The following is a 21,499-nucleotide window of genomic DNA, read 5'->3' on the forward strand; positions in this document are numbered from 1 at the left end:
CGTCTACGCGCTTTCGCATGATCAGGCCTATCGATACATACTAATTTTGGGACCACTGTCCCATGGTCGTTGCCGCATTTGCGCCCCAAAGTTCGTATGACTAGATACGGGGGTATGGGGAGGACGCGCCCAAAAAAGCTCACCTCGAAAGCCTCAATCCCCATTGTCCGGGAAGATGAGATCGATATCATCGACGATGAGGTCCAGAATGCCCTACAACAGGTGGAAACTGGTGTCGAGAAGGCTGAGGAGTCGGTCAGTGATTTCCCCCGACTAATTTTTTAGCCATCCCTGCATGTATCACGTGATCGTATCACAACCTCACCTCATAGTGAAAATTTTGTCAGCCGATATATTGGGCCCCAAACAGCGTTCGCTAACCCTGTTTTCAATAGGAATTTCATCTTCAAGCTGCTATCAGCGCGACTGCCCAAGGAAAAGTAAACGAAGCTCACATTCCCACACCAGAGACCGTCCTCAGTAATCTTCGATATGACGAGCTCTATCCCCCCATCTTCTCGCAGCCGGCGACATACATCCGCTTCTCCTCGACTGTCGAGGACTGTTGCGGATGCCCGTATAACATGACCGAAGAGGACGATGTCTTCTTCAAGATCATGAACGAGAAGCGGGAGCCGTCGAACCGGATCACAGAGGATCAGTTCGAGGAGGTGATGTACTTCTTCGAGGAGACGGCACAGACAAAGCAACCATTTGCCGCTGTAGATAGCCCTCCTGTCCTGAGCTTCGCAGAGATGCAAGACTCGATGGATGCAACTGTAGAGGAGAGCGTCAAGCGTTTTGCAAAGGACATATATGAGCACTGGAAGTTGCGAAGGATTGCCACTGGGAACCGCCCACTCCTACCGAGTCTCAAGGTGAGCAGACCTCGTCGCATGGCTACCCATTTCCCACCGCTGACCCTGAGCAGTTCGAAACTGGTCAAGATACCGATGATACAGACCCGTATGTCTGCTTTCGTAGGCGTGAAGTCCGTCAGATTCGGAAGACCCGCGGCAGAGATGCCCAAAGTGCCGATAAACTGCGCAGACTCAGAAAGGAGCTGGAAGATGCTCGACAGCTGGTTGCACTGGTGCGCCAGCGGGAGTTGGCAAGAAAGGAGATGCTCTCGATGGAGCGGCAGATATTCCTGCAGCGTTCCGAGGTGAAGGAGATGAAGAGGAAACTCAACATCAAAGACGATGACGAGGATCTCATCAACCAGAAGGTAACGTCAATCCCAGCACGATTTCCTCATGCGTTTGCTAATTTGCCGGAGCAGCCAAAGAAGAAGCCTGCGGAGGCGCCAGCTGCACAACGGCCGACCGCTGCTCAGATCCGGATGCCACAGAAGCCCGGTACTCAGGCCGCGGACGACTTGCAACTGCTGGAAGATGTCCAGGCGGAGAAAGAAAACGAGATTCTGCGGGATATCAAGCAGAACATCGCGAAGCATATCAAGTGGAACGAGGGCTATGTGGATTTCACAAGAGCGCCTCTCTCACCACCTCCAGAGAAAACCTTCCAGGCCGCATTCCGCCCGGCAATCACCACCCAGTTGCCAACTCCTCCTTCTTCAGATTCGTCCGACAATATGATGTTGGACTCTGCCTTAGATACGGCCAATTCCCTCTCCTTCCGAGATAAGCTAGTTCCTCGTACATGGGAGATGAACGAGGACACCAGCAGGATACCGTCGTTCCGGAGGCGCATTGGGCGCGGCGGTCGGTTGATGATTGATCGTCGAAACCTGGTGTCGCGGTGTAGAATCGAGATGGATCCGCTGAAGGCTGATCGATTCAAGTATGATCGGGAGGATTCGGACGATGAGTCAGAATTCGAATGTGATCCGTACGATGTCCAGATCATGCAACATCGTGCCATAATGGCTGCTAAAGCACGAGACCAAGCTGCTGCCGCCGCCCAAGCACATGCGCAGGCTCAAGCGCAGAAACGGTTGCAGGCCGAACAAACCACAACCAACAATGGACCCCCGAACATGGGGCAGACAATGGGATCGAACCCCGGGCCTGGTGCCGTCGCCTCCACTTCGTGAGATATGAGCTGGGCTTTATTTCTTCTCTCTTCGTCGTCGTGTCTTCTTCTTTTAATTCCCCCAACTCATATCTTGCATTTGGCGGGCGTTCCTCGATTCCCTTGTTTCCCTCTGCTTCGTCTTTTCACCTCGATACTCCTCTGTACTTGTACTTTTACCGCCCCTCCGATACCTTGACCTCATGAGCCGCCACCTTTTTAACCTTGACTCCGAACCAACTATTTCGTCCAAGGGACGATAGTTGTGGATAACCCCTGTTATCATGATATGACCCTGAAATTATGCGAATGTTAGTGTACATAGCCTGTTCTCTTTCCTCTTGACTTTTTCAAAACCTATCAGCCGATAGACTCGTGTACGGATAGCGGAGCTTGATGTCAGCAACGAAGAAAATAACAAAAGAAGAGATGAATGATCCCTTCCATCAACGTAAGGCGTAGCGGTACGTGTTACGCTGATGTCAATTCCTGGGAGCTTTTGTTCTCCTGGAATCTCCACTGTCGCCGTTGGCGACTCGTTTGAGACCGGACCCTCCGTTGAATTGAGCGGAGTTCGTGATGAACTCCTGAAGCATGTTGGCCATAGTTTGCAAGATATACTTTTCACCCAGGCGAACCTGAATAGCCATCTTCTGCCGTCGGTCGGACTGGTTCAGGGGCTGAGATGCCTCAGACTGAATGAGCCGCGAAAGGATCTCCTCATCCTGGGCAACGGTTGTGGGATATTGGCTGCCCACGAGCTGGATGGTCTTTAGCAGAATGGCAGCTTCAGCGTGGCCAAACGACGGCTTGGGGGGTTTGCTCTTCGATTTCTGATGCTCTAATTGCTCTGGTGAGAGTGTGAGCGTCTTGAGCAACAAGAGAAGCTCATCCGGAAGGATGTCTGTCAGCGAGTCCTCGGGCGAGGGTCTGGGAATGACATATCCATCATCGAGGAGTTCCAGATCTTCCAAAAAGGCGAGCTAGGGTACAAGTCAATTATCGAGCCGCAGAAATTGGAGGAATCCGGAAAACGGAGGTGGCAAGTACCGGAGGATGACTTTCAATGTCCGCATTTTGAAGACCGGCAGACCGGCAGATTTGGTAAAGGGACAGTTCAACGACATCGTACTGAGCATAGTTGTCCGTTACATAGCCGTACCGCCGTAGAAGGTCGGCACGGGGTAATTCTCCATAGTCGTTGAAAATCTCCTCTCCAGCCTGAATGGGCTTGAGGGCTTTCATGACCAAAGAATCCTCCTCTTGAAAGAGGCGTGCCTGCAGGAATTGTAAACAATGAGCACTAATATGGAACGCAAGAGGGAGTGTGCGGGAAAGGGCACGCACATTATTTCGATCCGCATCCGCGTTGAGGATGTCTGCCAGTGGTACCATGCCTTTAGAAGACTGGTCCTGCTCATCATCGGTCACATAACCGTCTTCTTCGTCGTTATCCTCATCATCTTCATCCTCAACCTTTTCAATATCGAATGCATAAGCCATAATAAGGGACCCCATGATATGAGCCAAGCCCAGAAGAGCCTGGGCACCTGTTTCACCGTCCCAGGAGGCTAGGCCCGCAACTGGCGGAAAGAGAGAAGGATTGGCCCTCACGACCGGTGCGACCATCTGCATGATCGAGTCTTCAGCACCCTCTTTCCCGATCTTGCTAACAATTGCACTGCCTTGCAGCTCCTGAAGTTCAGAAGGGGACCAGAACATCAGTGTGTCAAAGCTCTTGGGAAGAAGTTTGAAGTACGGTGCCCAAGCAGATTGCTCTCCTAAGAGATATTCGTACATCATCACCAGAATCAGAGACAGCCATGGGCCCAGTTCCTCCGGGTCCTGTGAGAGCAAATCCTTCAACTTCGAATTCTGAGTCGATAGAACGAGTCCGCGGGGAATGGAGAAAAGCTCTTCGCCGTCGAAGATATCGGACCGAGCCACTGATGATGTAAAGATAAGTGATCAGAAAGTGGTATTTTGGCGGTGGTGCTTCTTTTCGGAGGGAAACAAAAAAGATGAATCTAAGACCTTCGGATGGGGTGGCCACATACCTACACCTCTCCCAGCAGATTTTGATCGTAGATCAGCGATATTGATTTTCGAATTGATTCTCACACCCGGCTTTCCAGCTAGCCATGTGATAAACACATCTGACTGACGCTGGAAGCTGTCGGAATCAGGAAAGTGGGCTGAGGACGACATTCTTTTACCGATGAAGAATGTTTGTGACCCGTGTGGGTGGAGTAGTATGAACGGGACCCCCTCAAGATGAGATACACACAGACGTTTCGACAGAGTAGAGGGGAGGGATCGAGAAGATAGAGAGAGAAAGCAATTTTCAAGAAGTCTCCAGGACAATGGAGGGATATCACAAGAACAATCCACCGTTGTGGGAGGGGAAATGCATGGAGTGTAGCATTTAGCTTACCTTTATTGTATACCCCCGTCGTCGGATAAACGCTACCACCGTGTCAAGCCGCCCGTCCGCCAATAGATAACGCCGCTGATTAAAAAGGGTAAAAAAAAAAAGAAATAACGAATGAAAGCCGAGATTACCCCTCTGCAGGCGAGCTGCCCGTAACGAATGGACCAACTTCTAATGGATATGATTGTTCTCTCTTGAAATTTGAATCTTAGAATTGTTCGATAATAAGTTCATTCCAGTCATGATTGCTATCGGACTCGAAGGCTCCGCCAACAAACTTGGGGTGGGCATTATGCTCCATCCCGAGGATGGCAGCACCCCGCGGGTCCTTGCTAATATTCGTCACACCTATGTCTCCCCTCCAGGTGAGGGATTTCTTCCCAAAGATACTGCGCGGCACCATCGCTCTTGGGTAGTGAAGCTTGTAAAGAGAGCGCTCAGAGAAGCTCGTATCTCAGTCCGTGATGTGGACTGCATCTGCTTTACCAAGGGCCCTGGCATGGGTGCTCCGCTTCAGAGCGTCGCTGTGGCTGCCCGGACGCTGAGTCTATTATGGGGCAAAGAATTAGTTGGTGTGAACCATTGCGTTGGACGTATGTGTGACCATAGACGCTGTCCGCTGTCCGCTGTCTCATGCTTGAGGCCTGGACATTCGACAGCCTCCGACATTCCTACTAGAGAGCTAACCACTCGCTTAGATATTGAGATGGGCAGACTAATCACTGGCTCCACCAATCCTGTCGTTCTATACGTCTCAGGAGGTAACACACAGGTGATTGCCTACAGTTCGCAAAGGTATCGGATCTTCGGTGAAACTCTCGATATCGCCGTGGGCAACTGCCTGGATAGATTCGCCCGAACATTGCACATCTCCAACGATCCCGCACCAGGGTACAACATCGAGCAACTAGCGAAGAAGGGCAAGCAGCTGGTCGATTTGCCGTACACAGTGAAGGGCATGGACTGCTCCTTTTCAGGAATCCTCGCCGCCATTGACGGATTGGCTGCATCCTACGGCTTGAACGGCGAAGGGAAAGAAGAAGAAGAGGGTGCAGGAGATGATTCTAAACCCACACGCGCAGACCTGTGCTTCTCGCTCCAGGAGACTGTGTTTTCCATGCTCGTTGAGATTACCGAGCGCGCTATGGCGCATGTGGGCTCCAAGGAAGTCCTCATAGTCGGCGGCGTCGGGTGCAATGAACGATTACAGGAGATGATGGGAATCATGGCTCGCGATCGCGGTGGTAGTGTCCATGCGACGGATGAGAGATTCTGTATTGACAATGGAATCATGATCGCGCAGGCAGGTTTACTCGCGTACAAGACAGGTTTCCGCACTCCGTTGAAGGAGTCGACTTGTACGCAGCGGTTCCGAACAGACGACGTGTTTGTAAAATGGAGAGATTAATATGAGCACCAGTCATGATGATGACACATACGGCCCGGTCTACAGACATAACCATTCGCCTTGTAATACTGGGAGTCGCCATTAGGGACCTCTGTGTATAGGAGAGCTTGATACTTCTATCTCGTATGGAAAAGGCCTGCAGTTGCTCGATGCTAAGAAATAAAAATTGTACATCGCTTGGGAAATCTAGTCGGTAAATACGGGAATGGGAAGATCACCTGATAACCTGACGATGACCGCAACGCAAGCGTGCACCAGCCCATGAGGAACAGATAAGGTACAAAAATGTTGGAAGGGGCAGCGGCAATTGATAACATTGCATATCGACAATTCATGCTGTAATAACCAAGAAATGAAATGTAAACAGCGCGGTCATAAATGAAATTGTTCATCATATGTGAGTGAATTGACTGTAGCCATGTGCCGTGAGGCATGTGAACTGATACGGCTCTTGCATATATGCATCTATCGGATGAATTTATGACCATGAACAAGTCAATGAAGTGTCTTTATCGTCGAAACAGATCCTGTGAAGGAATCTGGGGGAGGCGAGTGGCGTAGCGAAGGGTCACTGACACCGAGAGACTGCGGCCCCTGACCTAACCATTTCGTGCGCAAACGCCCGCGGTGTCCCTGAGACTGGCTCACGCATGGTATGAGAGACTGCGCAGCAAGCGCCTTTTTCTAGCGGTTACTAGCCCGTGATGTGGCTGGTCGGCTTGTACAGTATCGTTGTGACATACTGCGCAAGGTTGAGTCTATACTCTAAAAAAGGTGGAATTTGGCGGAGATCTTACCTTTCGTTTGTATCTGGTTGTCACACTGGTCGCCAGAACGCCATTTTTGATGCTACTCGTTGCGAGGTGATTGAGTACCGTATGATTAGGATAGTTGAGAACACTGCTATCATCTTTCATCGGCGTCGTGCCGTTCAGGATCGATTTACCCAAGAAAAGTGGAAGACTTGGGGGAGTAGGAGTATCACCGATCACATTAGCGGCTTGCTGGTATTCTGGACTGTCTTCATCCTTGTCAAGATCGACAAGAAATTGGGGGATAATAGTCTGGAAGTCTCCCAAAGGAATCTCCTCTGGTTCTTCCTTGTCCGACTGATCTTCGACATCGGCTCCATTGCGGTCGGCCCCAATAAGATTGGGAATAACCTGGGGAGGATGAACACCTGAAGGAACTGCACTTTTGTTCGTTCTATCACTCCCCCTGCGCGATCGGTTGACGTCGTCCGCGCTGACCTCAATGTAGTTGACCAGATGATTTGTAAAATCGACTGCAGTCGGCAGATTATCTGAAGCCCGCATTTCCCCATCCACAATAAACTTCAGATGGTGTGTACCAGGACGGAGATTTAACGTTGTGGACATGACGCCTGGATTACTTTCACTGTTCACAAATCATCGATTAGCACTCGTGGCATCATCTTGTTGGACCAGACAGCGAGAAGTTGCATGCCGGACTGGAGGGCGGGAAAGAAGAGGAGAGTGGTCAAAGACAAAAACAATGAAAGGTGTCGTTTGGCCCTCATGATGGTTTCGCTAGATAGTAGATAGGGGCAGATTGAGACGCAGCAGTAAGTGTGGAGGGTTACATACTTTCTGTGCAGACGATATTTCTTTTCCCAATTCACAAAGGTTCCAGTAACGTATACTTTTTCTCCGGGGCCATTCCACTCGATAAATGTTGGTACAGCCCTGCCTACACCGCTCGGGGTATATGGTTCGAGCTCGTCAAGCGTCTCCTCATCGTCAACGGCAGTGTTGGTGATGCTTGCATTGTCTCGACTTGCTTGTTCGCCCAATGGACGGTCGCCCGAGACAAAGCCGATATGTGAGTCCTCTGGTCCGATGATCGGTGAACCTGGAGTAGCCGTCGCATCGCCGATGGGTAGGGGCATCCGAGGCGGACGTTGAAGGTGGGTGGATGCACTATAATATGTGTTGAGAGGTGGGGCAGATGGTGCTACAGTCGCATCATTTCTGGCAGCAGGACGAGAAACTGGTACTTGCACAGGATTCGAAGGATCCGGTGAGGGGATATCCCTGTAGTGAGGCTCTGCTTTCTTTGCATCGTGTCGGTCCTGTCGGTCGGAATTACCCTTAGAAGGGTCTGTAATATTGCGCGATTGAAGGCGCTGCTGAACTGGAGTTTGATGTGCTGTGGCCGAATGTCCTGTTGCTGTCTCAATAGACGCCGAGGGGTCGGCCGCAGTTGCCTTTGCTCCGGATATCGCGTTGGTTGACGGCCGGCGATTCACCTTCTTATCGCCTGGTGGAACCGTTAAATTTGATGGGGCCGAACTTGGCGGAGCATCTCCAGAAGGGCCCTTTGAAGGATTGTTGCCCATCTGGGGCGAAGGTGTCTGAGACGACCGGTGTGCACGGAGAATAAATGAGGGGGAGGGACAAGAGTGACTACTGTATGTTAGGATGCCAGCATCAGCGCGCCAGCCTCCAGGGGCTGTACCGAGGGCCAAGCGCAAAGTGGATGAGCAATGATGCAAAATAAAGGAGTTGAATGCGAATGAGATTCACTGTAAATGTTTCAGGTAGACGTGCAGACAATCGAATCGTACTACGATTCACTCTGTCAATGGACATTGGTATCTCACTGCATTTGATGATGTCGACGTTGTTCCGGGGCTTGCCAAAAGCGTCTATTTAGGGTATAGGGTTCGATTCTCCAGCTCTGGGGTTGTTTTCTTATGGTAAGGTGCCGATGCCGCTTTAAGATAGGTAGCAGGCCAAATTACTAAACTAAAATTGATTCGGTTTAGCGCCAATCGCAGAGACCTGAGGCGCCCCGGGCCTTCGGCTCCACTGGATCTTTATCTACCGACATCATACTCCATTCCTGCCAGTAGGAGAACTTCAAGAGCCTGTACCTTCATCTTCCGTGGTCAGGTTGGGATTGGCAAATCGCAGTTGATAAACGTCCATCCCCTCATTGAGTTCAAGAATTAGTCGGCCTACTATTGCACCTCCGTTGTCAGTCATATATTAAAGGAATGCGACGGTAGTTCAAGTGTTGTATTTCAATGGCATGGGCTTCGGCAGTTGCAACTTTGCTTTACTCTATCATATACCCCTTGACATTTTTGGCATATTGTGTGTATGGGCTACTAAACCTTTTGGTCACCCCACTGTGGAAACTGGGACTTGGTGTCTTAAACCTTGCCCTCCTCCCTCTAAGGATTCTTGCTAAATTTGAGGTATGGACGTGTTGAAAATTTCCTTAACGGAGCTCTTGAATCTGTACACTGCAAGCTGCTACATTTTGGGTATTAGAGTGATGAGAGACTGACATGTGTCGCAGGCCGTGCTGCTATTCTTCGCGACCGCTTTAATTATCGGGTTGATCCTCGGCACTGTAGTACATCTGACCAGTGCATTTGTCATTGAGACGCTTAACGAGTCATTGGGATTCTCTGAAAACCCACCGAGTCGTGAAGATTCAAAGACTCGGTCACGTCGGTCCGCCGACGTAGTCCGGAAGCTTCCATTTGCAGGGAGACCAAGATCATCTAGAGACATTCTTGTGGAATGGCCTGACACGAGGGAGGTCAAACCTCTCGGTGATACGGGAGGTTTACTCTCTTCCTCAATTTTAGAAGAAGAGGAATTCAGCCATGATTCTGCTTAGCAAGCTGAATGTTCTGCTAAGGCACATGGAAACTCCCTGTGTTAGCCCATAGAGAGATTACGATTGAAGACGAGGAAATGTCAAAACGAAACTCAACTGCACTATGGAAGTATTCTATATGGCATCGATCCCAATGTTCATTTTGGGCCCTGTCAATCGCTGACAGGCTCGGCAACTGAGGCGGTTCAGGGAGGCATCCTGGTTAACTGCGAGCAGGGCCATAAGAGGGTCATGTCTCACCGGTCTATGGATCGTATGTACATTAGCCAGGATATAAAATGAACTAACTTCCAGTACAAACGGATACCGAAAACTAGCGCACAAAAGCAACAAGAGCAACAACTCGAGTGTTGAATGTTAGTACGCTGAAGACCAATTCTCACCCAACACGATTATAGATGCGATGACCTGAGATACTTTCCCAAAATGACAATTAGACGGTTAATGCTCATGGGGAATAACAGTATACACATGACCGTTACAGGGGCAACGGCCTGCATCAGGGTTTTCTTTGATGTTCTGTCAATAATACCCGCGGATACCTCGGATCTGGTCTGTCCCTAGGCAATCTAAAGCTGAAGATGCTGGGACAGGTCTGCCATTCGCAGTTATGACATATCCATACCGCCGAATGTCCCAGTTTTGGGTATCTTTTGATGCCAACACAGTTATATGCGCCTCGTAAACCAGCGGGACTATTGCATGGGGACGATCGGTCCGCGGAGAGTTCCTGTTGTAGCCTCCAAGGTATGGTAAGTCGGCGACGGAGGGAACTCTGCTAACCCGTTGCTTTTGAGTTATTGTGTAAAAGTCCCGGGCTCGATTGGAAAGGGTAAGGGACAGAGCCGTCGATGTTCAGAGACCCCAACTCGCTTGTCGCGCTTGACCTCCTTGTGTGGCCACGGTATTGTGGTTTGGATCACAGCAACTAATACGCCTGCATATATCAGAGACGCATTAAGACGTGCCGTTATCACTTTTCGGATTGTGGACGAAGAGCCTCGAAGACGACGGCGGTCCCTTGGCCTGCTTTTCGAGACGACTGGTAGACTGTTATGACTATTGTCAAGGTGTTGCACCTAGAGTAAAGGATTATACCACAGAGAAGGTTGTCAGTCGAATGGAATCGCGTTGACAGGGTAATTCGATTCCATCGCTGCGGGGAACTCCATCTGACGCTTTGACATAAGTGGTCTGTCTGAAGACAGAAATGTTAGCATAACTGCAAATATGTTGACAGAGGCAACGAGACAGACGATGAGTAGGGGTTTGTTATAATGAGCAATTCTAACAATACTGATCCTAGTATGAGAAGCAATAATCTTGATTTTGTCAGAGAGTTGCATTGCGAATTTCTATCAAACGACAGTCAAGACAATACTAATGCCCGACATATCAGGTAAAACTATCAACAAGCATGAAGACGCAGTCCAACAAACACCATAATGATATCCATCCTGCGATCCACCCTGGCAAGATATGACAGCAGGCTAGACGAGGAGTTAACATGTCAGAAACAATAGTAAGAAACTCAGAAGCCGCTGGAGTACTCGGACAGCTGCACAGACTCGGCGGAGAAATTCAATCTACCCCGGACTTTGTTAATGAATCGAAGTTAATGGTGGATGAAAGTTAAAAAGCGAGGAAGTAGATCCATAGAGTCGCAGAATGATAGCACGCCTTGACTAGTCTATTAATTGCACCTTGCGTTGTTTAAGCAGGGAGGAAACAAGTATGCACACAATCTTGAGAACAGGCCATGGATGATGTAATTCCTTCACCCCTTATGAGAAAATAGATGGTAGATGTTGAGCGATCGGAGGCAAGAATGTTCTTGACAGATTGTACGACATTGTTGACAGCTGGAAAGTTTCGAAACCCTTGCATTTCTTCATGCCCAAAACCTGGATAACAAACTTTGGTCATTGCAATTAGTGCAGAGGCTTATTTAGGCCGGCTGAGGATCAGGGCCCAGCAATAGTGAGTGTACATGATTAAATCTGGGAGGTATTAGCAAAGTCTATTTCTAGTGAAAAACTGGGTCCTCTGTAATTTTCAAAGCTTGCACTACTTCTCCCTGTATTACCTGGATGGAAGTACTGTTATCATCACTTGGATAGACATGATATTAAGAGAATGGGCTAGGAGTATGCCGTCTGCTCTCCTAGGAGACAATAGAAGGCAACAAGTAGATTGCCTGTAGATAACACTAACACACAGCAAGTAATAGCAACAATCACAGTTGCAGTCCTCCATACTCAGATATGATTGATGGAGGAGGCCCCCACTCTAGCCGCGCTGCAATTTCATCATCCCACAGGAGCAATGTAGATCTGCATTCATGGAGTTGAGTATGTGCAAATGTCTTCAGTACAATGACAGATTCCTGTCGGAAATAATTGCCTATTCAATCGCGTAGTACCGGACCTATGATAAGCGCCGCAGCACTTACTCCTTATTGTACACTTTTCTTCTTACGCGGTACTGCGTAGTCAGAATTGCTGCGTAGAATGTAGAATCTACAGGCCTAAGCTGTTCATGTCCAGCTCTTAAGCCTCCTGACTAACTGTATGACTAGTACTAGTTAGTGATAGGCATGGCCAATTCGCATAAGGCACCAAATGGGCACTAAAGAGTCCCCGTAAACTAACCAAGAACGGATATAGCTTTCCCCCAGGGCCCTCTAGACTTCCAAGTTCCTGCCCCTCCTTGATGGATCATCACCAAGAATTACACCGAGAATACCCCAGCTAGCAGAAATCAAGGCTTTGAAGGATCAAGAGGCAAAAATCGGACCGACAGGATTCTGAAGTTATAGGAGGCTGAGCGTATTAGTGCTGGAATGACGCGAAATGATGGTACGACAACAGCACTGACCTCGTCGGACAGAGAGATTATTGCTTGAATGCGAGTAGGCTAAACTAGTCCTCCGTATCTTGATGCCCCATGTCGAAGAAGTTTCCTCAAGCAGTAAAGTGGAGGATGAGACACGCGCAGACGCCAAAGCCACGTTTTTTAATTTATTTTTTTAGTATAATTTCTCCAGGTCTCCTTGGCCAATTTCTATTCCGCCATCTGAAACTTGATCCCTGTTTTGTGGCAGATGGTTGCAAATAGCGTCATTCTCCGATCTGCCTTACCCTGTACTAATAATACCACCATAATATGCAATATTATCATGATCAGAGACATGGGCCACAGCGATCAACATGGTTTCGAAATCCGAGGCCAAAGTGCCAAACAAGTAGGCCGGGTGGGGGTAGCAACCAGCGAATAAAAAGGAGGGAAAAAAAAAAAAAAAAAAAAAAGAAGGAGGCTACCACCACAGACCATGCCCATGCAAGGGGTCAGTTAGTACGGACTCGAAAATGACTTATGGGGGGAATAATCTAGAAGATTTTGCTTCAAAAATTCCAACTGCCATGCGATCGGGCTGATTGTCTCAAGGGCGGGATTCACTTAAGAACGCGCTGATTGGTGTCTAGCATTCCAGCAGGGCGATTGTCTAGATCAACGGCGCATGGTTCGCTATGGAGTACATCAGCAGTTCTGTCAGTCTAGCATACATGGAGTAGCTACAGACGACAGCGAGACTTTGTCCGTGCCTTCAGAAAGCCAAGCAACAATCAATCCTGAGGGCTGACTGCTGAGGAGGCTGAGGATTAGCTAGTTAGGTCAGGTGGCAGTGGCACAGCTTGGACAATCGCAGAGGACTAAGTAAAGGCACATACGAGGTGAATATATCGTAGAAAATAGTGAGATGTCGATGGAACACAAGAATGCCAGACTATCCAATTAAGTATACATGTTTGGTCGATCTTCTGCGTACAACAGATCTTCATGGAGCATTTGTGGTTTGAAAATCAGGAGATATCTAGAAACTCCGGAGCGTAGTCTAGTTTAGTCGGAGTTATCATGATCGTCTCGAGTGACAAGATGCGACGGCTCCAATGGCAATTTAGTTGCTTTCACCAACCCGATCATTCATATCATTTCACTGTTGGATGCAATTTGCACACAGGTAAAACAGCAGTAGTACCCACCAAACATGGAGTACGTACACAGTATGCCCTCGGTGATCGACCTGTTCATGGCTCTTGAGTGGATTGGACATGTACGAATGCCGTTATTAGTGGTCATGAGGTGTACTCTCGGTAGAGGGCTGCCATACAAGGCATCCCTCATCGTCAAGTGGCTACGGTTGGTAAAAAAGCAGCAAGTCACTGCTGACTTTACATTCTCAGCACTAGCTGCTCTGTAGTACTCAGATGAATCTGAAACTGCTTCAGCTTAATAATGTTACACACCTTCAGGTAGATAGCTGACAAAAGATTGTAAGTAATAACTAGATGTAACAAGCGCTAGACGAGGATACGGACAGTACGGCTGACGGACTACGGAGGGAGTACATGGGATTTGGAACTATTGCCGTCAGTGGGGAAAATGCTAACATAGGCTAACGCTTGGATTGGAGGCCCGTAATTCGGGACTGCCATGGGATGAGGGAGTCTGAGCAACCATCGCCATTGGAGAGAACTAGCTGACTGGTACGCCAGAAATGACGCTAAAATGTTCGCTGGGCTCCAATCATATGAAAGTATGCGAATATGTGATGGCTGGCCATTTTTTAGGGCACGGAATGAGGTATTTGCACTAACGCACCTAGCTGATCTCGAACCAAGACCAGCATCACCAGACAGCAACGGGTCGAATAGATATGCCATCTATCTCATTGGCCAGGGAATCAAGAGCCGGTCATTCTGCATTGTCGCTCTTTTTCGGTTTCCTATTTTGTTGCCTACTCTCAGCTACATGCCATGTCCAAACTGCAGAGAAGTGAGACCTGGTCCCGACACAGGTGGCCACTGGCCGCGCACCGCCCAGAGATTCGTAGGTATGTGTACGTAACTCGGATGAGCATCCCTATTATAGCCCATTGCATGGGTCCCGAGTACTGGATGTGGGTTTGCGTGCTTTTGATGTTTGCTGAAATTGGCCAATTATTGGGCCTCAGTCTTTCTCAATTGGCGTAGTCCGCAAGCCACAAGGGGCGAATCAACCATGAAGCCCAAGGGATGCTAGTGAGTTTAGCTGGATTCTGGGGAATCAAAATTCAGTTCTTCTGAGTCGAGCATTTCACATGAACGAGTCTCCGCACATGAGTTTGCAGATTTGCATTGACATTTGCAAATCACTATGGAGAAGCACTGTTATCGCTCGTAAATTCGCATCCTTCTTACACCCGTGCTTGTAGCTAGGCCGACCTACGGGTAGATGACTGCAGCGATGCATTGCCTTTTAAGACATCGAGCAGGCTGCCTGGTTGGAACAGCCTATGATGCAGGCGCAAGCTTGGCATTGAATACATGGGCACGAGAGAACAGATCAGAGGGAAGTATAATAATATACACATGATAATAGCATGCTAGATTCGCCTAGATAGTTATCGAGATGGTGGTTATTGATTAGTGGTCAAGTCTACGATACCTAGCAGGCTATTTTGTACGTAGTCGATTGACCCCTTGCGCTTCGTGGAAGAGATGGATGTCCTGATCCAAGAGAACAGTTCCGGCGAATGACGGGACATTCACGTACCTATTGAGTACTCTGTAGAGCACCCTACGCGGCGTCTATCCATATGCAGGATGACATTCCTGCACATCGTTTGACCACATCATGGACACGCTAGCAGTTACGGAGTAGATTGGATTAAGGAATCATCTACCTCACGAGGCCCTGCTCTCTTAGTCTTCTGTCTACTCATTCCCTCACGCATTTCCTTGGCGATTTGGGGTGACTATGGTGTGTGCCTGAATTCTGGAATTACGATAATTGGCTATACAGTAGGTACCGGCTAGTACTAGTTGGTACTATCTAGTCTGGTGGTGATGAACTCGTGTCCGCTCTAGTACGGAGTGCCGCCTGTTCTGGCTGCCTTGGTTTGGGATGATTGCCTGCTTCCATCAGGCTGACTTGGTCAACCTGGCTGTGTGGGTGCGGCATTCCTGCTAGAAGTGCTGGAGTCTCAAATTCACATAGTCGCCCATAGTACTAGCGACATGTCAGAACAACGCCACACTGCCGTGCTCCCCCAGGACGTAGGGCCATCATCCTTAGACAAACTACATCCAATCAAACCAGCGTTCGCCGAATCCCAACCGACCGTTTCCCGACCATTACGGCAGTAATCTGCGTCCGAGAAGAGGATACCACTGTGAGTCGTCGTGGGCTCTCAATCGTGATAATCCAGGCTGTTCAGCCGTTGTCCTCTTCCTGCACTAGCGCACGTCTACGGTTTCCTGCCCATGGCTGCCACGGCTGAACTCGGATTCGGACCAATAAGTTGGGACACTGCTTCAATACCAAAAAAAAGGATCTTGCCGAGAGAGAGATGCGACAAAAATGTTTTCATAAAGAGATCAAATCGGCAGAAACGCTTTACTGAACGCAAGACTCCAAGAATTGCGAAGAAAGGAAAAGGGAAAGGGACAGATCCTCTCTTCGTTCATGCAGATACGAAGGGCGAAATCAGACCACTCCCTCTGGCTTGATATGAAGCTCGGCTAGCCGATTTAGGTCATTGGCTAGGACGGGTCACAAGAGAGTACTCTGATGCCCATGCAGTACTGTACTCCATTAAGTGCACTGCAACGTACAAAGCCCCCAAATCCCAAATCCGTATACTGGAGATGATCCATTTGTATTGTGGGCGATTCTGATTGATGAATAACAATTAGTTTGCGAGATGAGAGGAAGCTTTCCTGTTTGGAGGACCTCAAGTTTTGCTGCATCTTTCTGGCCTTTAGACGCACACTAAATTACCAAGAATCAGTTTAGCCTTTTTTTTTTTCTTTTAGCCCTTCAGTTTTCAGCAGCCTTCCCCAGCTTTTTAGCTGCATGCGAATGCGGTATGAATATGATGTATTCTGTCTCCTCGCCAGTGTTACCATACCTTCCTACATGTGGTGCAGCCCAAGTCGCCTAATTGTTGGTCCTCCATTCCACTCTAGTGGACGTTCCCAACAGGAGGAGATAATCAAAGCCGTTGAAACTGTGGGGGAGACCTTGATTCTGTTACTGTGCACTGTTTACTGATATATAGTCATATTCTCCGGAAATTGTCTCTCAAGCAAGATATTCCTGCAAATGTGAAAGACTGACACTTTTTGTAGTAATTTTATGATGACGGATGGGTGGGGATGAGCTGCTTACCCCATCAGAAGCTGGCACTCAACGCTTTGCATTTTCAAGTGTCAACTGTCACGGCCCCGGAGAGTCCAGGCCGACGATCAATTCCCTTGAATATAAGGGTCTGGCTTGACGTCGAATTGGCGAATGCATGATCTATCTATCTGCATAGTTCCTCTGAGCCCAATTTGAACGCTGAAAACCCGATGGCTTGTCCGTGATTCTCACCCATTGATGGTCCAATTATCATTCTGGAGTAGAATTTCGATCTTCGAGTGAGGCGAAAGTCCTAACCGAATTGAGTTTCGACAAGCACGCGCCAATACTGATCGTCTACTGTTCACCCAAGTCATCGGAAATTGGCGCCAGGTCTATGGGTACTGGACACCTAATGGATATCTAGGAGCCAATGGTTCTGGCACTCCATTCATAACAACTAAAATTTAGAAATAATCATCAAGTATGGTTTCCTTTCTTGTCAAGGCCACGCCTATTGCCTCTGGTGCGTCTTACCGAGCGAAGGAACCCTGCTAGTGCCGAAGGATTGTCCCATTGAATGTCACAGACGAGTACCGTATTTCTGATCAACAAGGCACCATCTGTGAGAACACGACTTTGGATCTGCTGGGGATCTCCCGTGAAGGTTTTTTTTTTTTATGAGTTCAATAAGCTCAAGGGACGAACCCCTGAAAAAAAAGGTCCCCACGAAGTTACTGAAGACTTTTAGTCCAATTCAACTTTAAACCTAGATCAGCCATGGGAATGAATCTTGTCGTTTACTTTAGGTGACCGCACTGTGGGACTGTAGCACAAGAGTATCTACTATGCATACTTCACATCTTATCTCTCTTTTTAATTAACAGTACTCACTTACTCCTTTTCTTCGCTGCAGGATTCCATTCTTTTGCACCCTGATCAGCAAAGTTATCCTGTCTTCTTTCAAATTAACGGAATCCTACTGCAATATCCGACCGGTATGGAGTAGCCACAGAGGCTGTGATTGGTATTGTCCGTCGGGCAAGTAGCAAAGTCTCAGGCTGCAGGATGGCGAAAGAGGAATTCCCCTCATCCTGTATTCCTTGTATGGCAACACTACTTTCTGATCTACCGAGCACCCTACCCATCATAAAAACAATATGAATGGAGACGGCAATCCTTTTCGAGTCCAGGCGACGCGCAGGGCTGGTCGAGTGGCGCACAGTCCTCTCTTTTCCCTGGGCCGGTGACCGGGCCGCCAGGTCGCGGACACATTTCGTGTGGTCAATACTATGAGTCTTTATCGACTTCTTGCAACGGTGAGTGAAGCTGATAGGACTGCCAATATTAATGTATCGAAGGGGAATGGAGTACGATGCAGCACAATAACGGCGACGATGACAGCCTCAGATCGCCACGACCAAGGTACGTAGTTGACCGGGTTCCGGTTCTGGACGACCACGAATATCTTCCGGGTCCAGGAGACGCCAGAATTCTGCACGGAGTCGAGCGATTATGATTATCGGGGAGCAAGAAACCATAGTAAAGCTACTAAAACTAGTGTTTCCATAGTCGAGTTGATCTACTCCGTACTTTAGGTGTGGTCCACCAGAACAGATCAAGTCTAATTACCATTGGTAGGCTGGCCACCATTTCTCCAGACCCTCTTCGACGTTCAACCAGAAATTGCCTCGAGTCTCCGGCAGTAAAATCACATCATAATCCTAGTACGGTCTGCGGAGTCGACTATGGCCTGTCAGTAAAAGTAAATCTGGGCTAGATAGTTTCATCGCAGATTATTGTGATTTTCTCAGTCCCCAGTCTCACCCTCTCTCCGCTTGCTACTCCTCTTTCTATTGGACTGACTGACCACAGATCCTGTCACTTAAAAGTAGCTTCTATGAGATGTGGGGATCCTCAGCAGTACGGAGCACAGTAGCAGATATAGATCTTAGTGTCTCCTGGTATTTTATTATGACTTTCTTCAGGCGTTCACTGATTGATTCGGTCTCTCTAATAATATTAGTATTGTATCATTCTAAATGAACTCATTTTTCTCAAGTCATGATGTCGTCGCCAGAAGAGTGAGGGAGTCTCAAGAAGAGCGGAGCCATGGTTGGACAACCTCCTCTATATACTCCACCTGCAGGCAACCCCTCAATTACTGCTGCTCAGTGCTTGCTCACTCAGTGTACTTCGTACTCACAGACCAGGCGCTGCTTTCCATGGCGCACAGGTACACCAACGATATTATTCAGTTCGCTGACATGGCGGAAAATATTTAGATACGTTTGGACCCCTGTACTCTGTTTCTATAGATGTCGAGTGCTCGATGCAGCTCGATCTCGCCTGGCAGACCTGGCTTGAGATTTCTGTGCAGTGCAGCAATGTTGATAGGCAGTAAGTACGGATATTCAAACCTCCTTTGTGCTAGTGTTCTTCCTTCCCCAACCAAATAATTCGCTTCCTTTTTCCAGTGGGGTGACTGGTGACCACTGCAAGTTGCTGGTTGGTCCACTCTGTTCATGTCCCCTTATCCATGGTACGGGGATGATGCCCAGTGATTATCGTTTGCTTCTCAAGGACATCCATATGTTCATCAAATTGTTGTTTAGCCAAATGGAATATCCTCAAGTCGGGATAGAATAAAAACACGCCTCAAACTGTATTCCCTTACTTTTCTATGATTATCTTGTCACCAACAAGTTGCTCAATGTTGGTATAAAAGGCTTTAGGCCTACTATTGCCCTGTAATAATATCACTCCATCATCCATTATCCACTCTTCCCCGCGCCGACCTCTCAATCCCGTCACTGCCTCTTAGTTACTGGATGGACTCAACCACATCCTCCAGGCGATTCGGACTCCATCTTCATGCCAAGCAGAGCCAGTGTCAATGTCAGTGAAACTGAAATCTCCGTCCTGACGACTATTTTTGCATGAAACTGCTTTCCCCGCCTCTTCCAGCGCAGTTGGTCTGGGAGATTTGGAACCTGGATAGAACTAGAAGTTTTATTATTGCGCATACAAGGGCCTGCCATAATAGGAAATACCATGTCATTCTTCAACGAACATGAGCATAAGAAAAAGAAAATATATCAAACGTCATTACTACTAAGGTTAGGTAGTTACCAGACAACCCCAGCAAGTGAAACGCGGTACCTGCTTCTGCCATCCCCACTTGCTTCCCTCCCTTCTATTGACTGCTGAGTGTAGGAGTAAGCTAGGTTGGTCCCTTTCCCCATTCCCTCCTCTACCCTTCCGCTGCTGCTGGCGGACGACTTCACAGCATCATCATTATGTGTCGTTTTTCCCCGTTTAATTTTCCCCTCTAATTCTGTTTTATTACCCTCCCCCTTATTCCCCTCCCTCGTTTTCGCTTTTATTCGAGCCGTGTCCTGTCTATTACTTTTCCAATCAGTGCGGAGTACTAAAGTGCCGTTTATCTTGTTCCCTTTGTGTGCCAATATCATTGAATACCTAAGCCAAAAAGGTCATCATCGATAGCTGGTGCTGTGGCTCTTGGCCTTTTACCTCAGGTGGCCATTGGAATGTTGAATCCTGCGATGGCCTCATGGATGGTGATCCACCGTCATCTTCTCTCATGGCTCTCGCTCTTAGTCTTCTGCGACGTTTTCTGCTAAGTGCTAGCCCCTTGGAAACTTGGGAACTTGGGATTCACTAGTTGCACCTAGCCTATCGTCCTAGCCTCCACCCCGATTATTTCCCCCTCCCTTCCAATCATAATGCGATAACGATCATGGTCTTGCCTCCTCATCCGTCCCCCTCTCTGGGCCTCTGGGCCTCTGGCTGCTGCTCAGGCCTACCTGACTACCGGATTACCATGGGTCGCCCCGCCCACACGACGGCCTTAGCTGCCCATCAACTAGGTACTCCGTAGTCTAGTCTGGATAGTCAAGTCTATCGGGAATACTAACTGCGACTATCCAGTTCTTCTTCTGCTGCTAAGCCTGCTAATTACCTAGTCATCTACTCTGTAACTACGGAGTTCTGCTGCTGCTTCTCCCCCACCATACCCGGCTTTGTCCTAGCCTACTACTCTCCTGTAGCTAGCATACTAATCCACTTTTCTTTCTTTTCTTTTCTTTTTATTTTATTTTTAATTTTAATTTTGTTCTACTTTCCTGACGAGTTGCAAAAAAATAAAATAAGTCGAAATAAAATAAAATGTGAAATAGCAAAACAAGTACTCGCTCCGTAGAGAAGACGGACATTACCTATCTATCTTACCCTTGCTCTTTTGCATGTTAATGTGAATTGCTTAAACTGTTTCTCGATCATCATCAATTGTTCTTTTAAGATCGGTCCCCCTCTCTAGGTTCACACTTCTTTCCCAGGTATCTATATCATATCACTTTCCTTCTGTTCCTTCACCTCGTGTTCTAGGCTTGCTTTCTTTTTTTTTACCCTCTTTGCTTATTCTGGGGAGGTTCATCTCGTTGCTCCCTCGTTTTGCATGGCACTGGTGGCAGTCGTGAGTCCCAAAGTGGATAAAATCGGCTGACATTCCTCCTGCTGCGATACAGTTACAGAACAGCCACTCCAGCACCAGTTGAACTGTTCGTTTCTACTATTTCTTCTCCCCTATTCCTTCGAGAACTTGGCACTGCGATTTCCTCTTCTCTTTTATAAAAATCCCAAGTTATAAAAGGAAACGCAAAAAAAGGTGAACTAGGTGCTGATGCTATCTCTGGCCAGTCAGTCCAGAACTTCAGAGGCTTGGGAATTACCGCAGCTTTGTGTGGTTGGAAGACTCAAGTCAACCTATACGATCCGATCGCTACCCG

General features: G+C 48.2%; 6 protein-coding genes across 6 annotated transcripts; 3 read left to right on the forward strand and 3 right to left on the reverse strand.

Moving 5' to 3' along the window:
- Positions 1-114: 114 nt before the first annotated feature.
- P174DRAFT_368686 (enhancer of polycomb-like protein 1) lies at positions 115-2,056 on the forward strand (the record flags this gene model as incomplete). The annotated part of the gene is made up of 3 exons (XM_024822236.1): positions 115-255; positions 396-878; positions 932-2,056. The coding sequence occupies 3 exons, from the start codon at positions 115-117 to the stop codon at positions 2,054-2,056; spliced, it is 1,749 nt and encodes a 582-aa protein (XP_024684444.1).
- Positions 2,057-2,516: 460 nt separating this feature from the next.
- Positions 2,517-4,430, reverse strand: P174DRAFT_511536 (ribosomal lysine N-methyltransferase; the record flags this gene model as incomplete). Its single annotated transcript, XM_024831796.1, has 4 exons — positions 4,092-4,430; positions 3,382-3,980; positions 3,085-3,312; positions 2,517-3,017 (listed from the first exon to the last, which is right to left on the reverse strand). Exons 1-4 carry the CDS (start codon positions 4,240-4,242, stop codon positions 2,517-2,519), a joined length of 1,479 nt encoding a protein of 492 aa, XP_024684445.1. The 5' UTR covers positions 4,243-4,430.
- A 178-nt stretch (positions 4,431-4,608) lies between these two features.
- Positions 4,609-6,093, forward strand: kae1 (O-sialoglycoprotein endopeptidase). The gene is made up of 2 exons (XM_024824054.1): positions 4,609-5,058; positions 5,164-6,093. Exons 1-2 carry the CDS (start codon positions 4,707-4,709, stop codon positions 5,871-5,873), a joined length of 1,062 nt encoding a protein of 353 aa, XP_024684446.1. The 5' UTR covers positions 4,609-4,706; the 3' UTR covers positions 5,874-6,093.
- Positions 5,950-6,469, reverse strand: P174DRAFT_147239 (uncharacterized protein). The gene has a single exon (XM_024821150.1). It carries the CDS (start codon positions 6,359-6,361, stop codon positions 6,026-6,028), a length of 336 nt encoding a protein of 111 aa, XP_024684447.1. The 5' UTR covers positions 6,362-6,469; the 3' UTR covers positions 5,950-6,025.
- A 162-nt stretch (positions 6,470-6,631) lies between these two features.
- On the reverse strand, positions 6,632-8,232 carry P174DRAFT_367338 (putative Snf1 kinase complex beta-subunit Gal83; the record flags this gene model as incomplete). Its single annotated transcript, XM_024822165.1, has 2 exons — positions 6,632-7,271; positions 7,481-8,232. The coding sequence occupies 2 exons, from the start codon at positions 8,230-8,232 to the stop codon at positions 6,632-6,634; spliced, it is 1,392 nt and encodes a 463-aa protein (XP_024684448.1).
- A 498-nt stretch (positions 8,233-8,730) lies between these two features.
- Positions 8,731-9,974, forward strand: P174DRAFT_503127 (uncharacterized protein). The gene is made up of 2 exons (XM_024831134.1): positions 8,731-9,096; positions 9,201-9,974. Exons 1-2 carry the CDS (start codon positions 8,923-8,925, stop codon positions 9,525-9,527), a joined length of 501 nt encoding a protein of 166 aa, XP_024684449.1. The 5' UTR covers positions 8,731-8,922; the 3' UTR covers positions 9,528-9,974.
- Positions 9,975-21,499: the final 11,525 nt, after the last annotated feature.

Source organism: Aspergillus novofumigatus (genome assembly GCF_002847465.1).
Source record: "Aspergillus novofumigatus IBT 16806 chromosome Unknown P174scaffold_3, whole genome shotgun sequence".
Lineage (NCBI taxonomy): Eukaryota > Fungi > Ascomycota > Eurotiomycetes > Eurotiales > Aspergillaceae > Aspergillus > Aspergillus novofumigatus.

Bases quoted from the DNA above. Each gene is read 5' to 3' on its own strand.
- P174DRAFT_503127 (XM_024831134.1), top strand. From the start codon at position 8,923: ATGGCATGGGCTTCGGCAGTTGCAACTTTGCTTTACTCTATCATATAC. The intron at 9,097-9,200 runs GTATGGACGTGT...CATGTGTCGCAG, and splicing joins GGATTCTTGCTAAATTTGAG to GCCGTGCTGCTATTCTTCGC.
- kae1 (XM_024824054.1), top strand. From the start codon at position 4,707: ATGATTGCTATCGGACTCGAAGGCTCCGCCAACAAACTTGGGGTGGGC. The intron at 5,059-5,163 runs GTATGTGTGACC...CCACTCGCTTAG, and splicing joins TGTGAACCATTGCGTTGGAC to ATATTGAGATGGGCAGACTA.
- P174DRAFT_147239 (XM_024821150.1), bottom strand. From the start codon at position 6,361: ATGGTCATAAATTCATCCGATAGATGCATATATGCAAGAGCCGTATCA.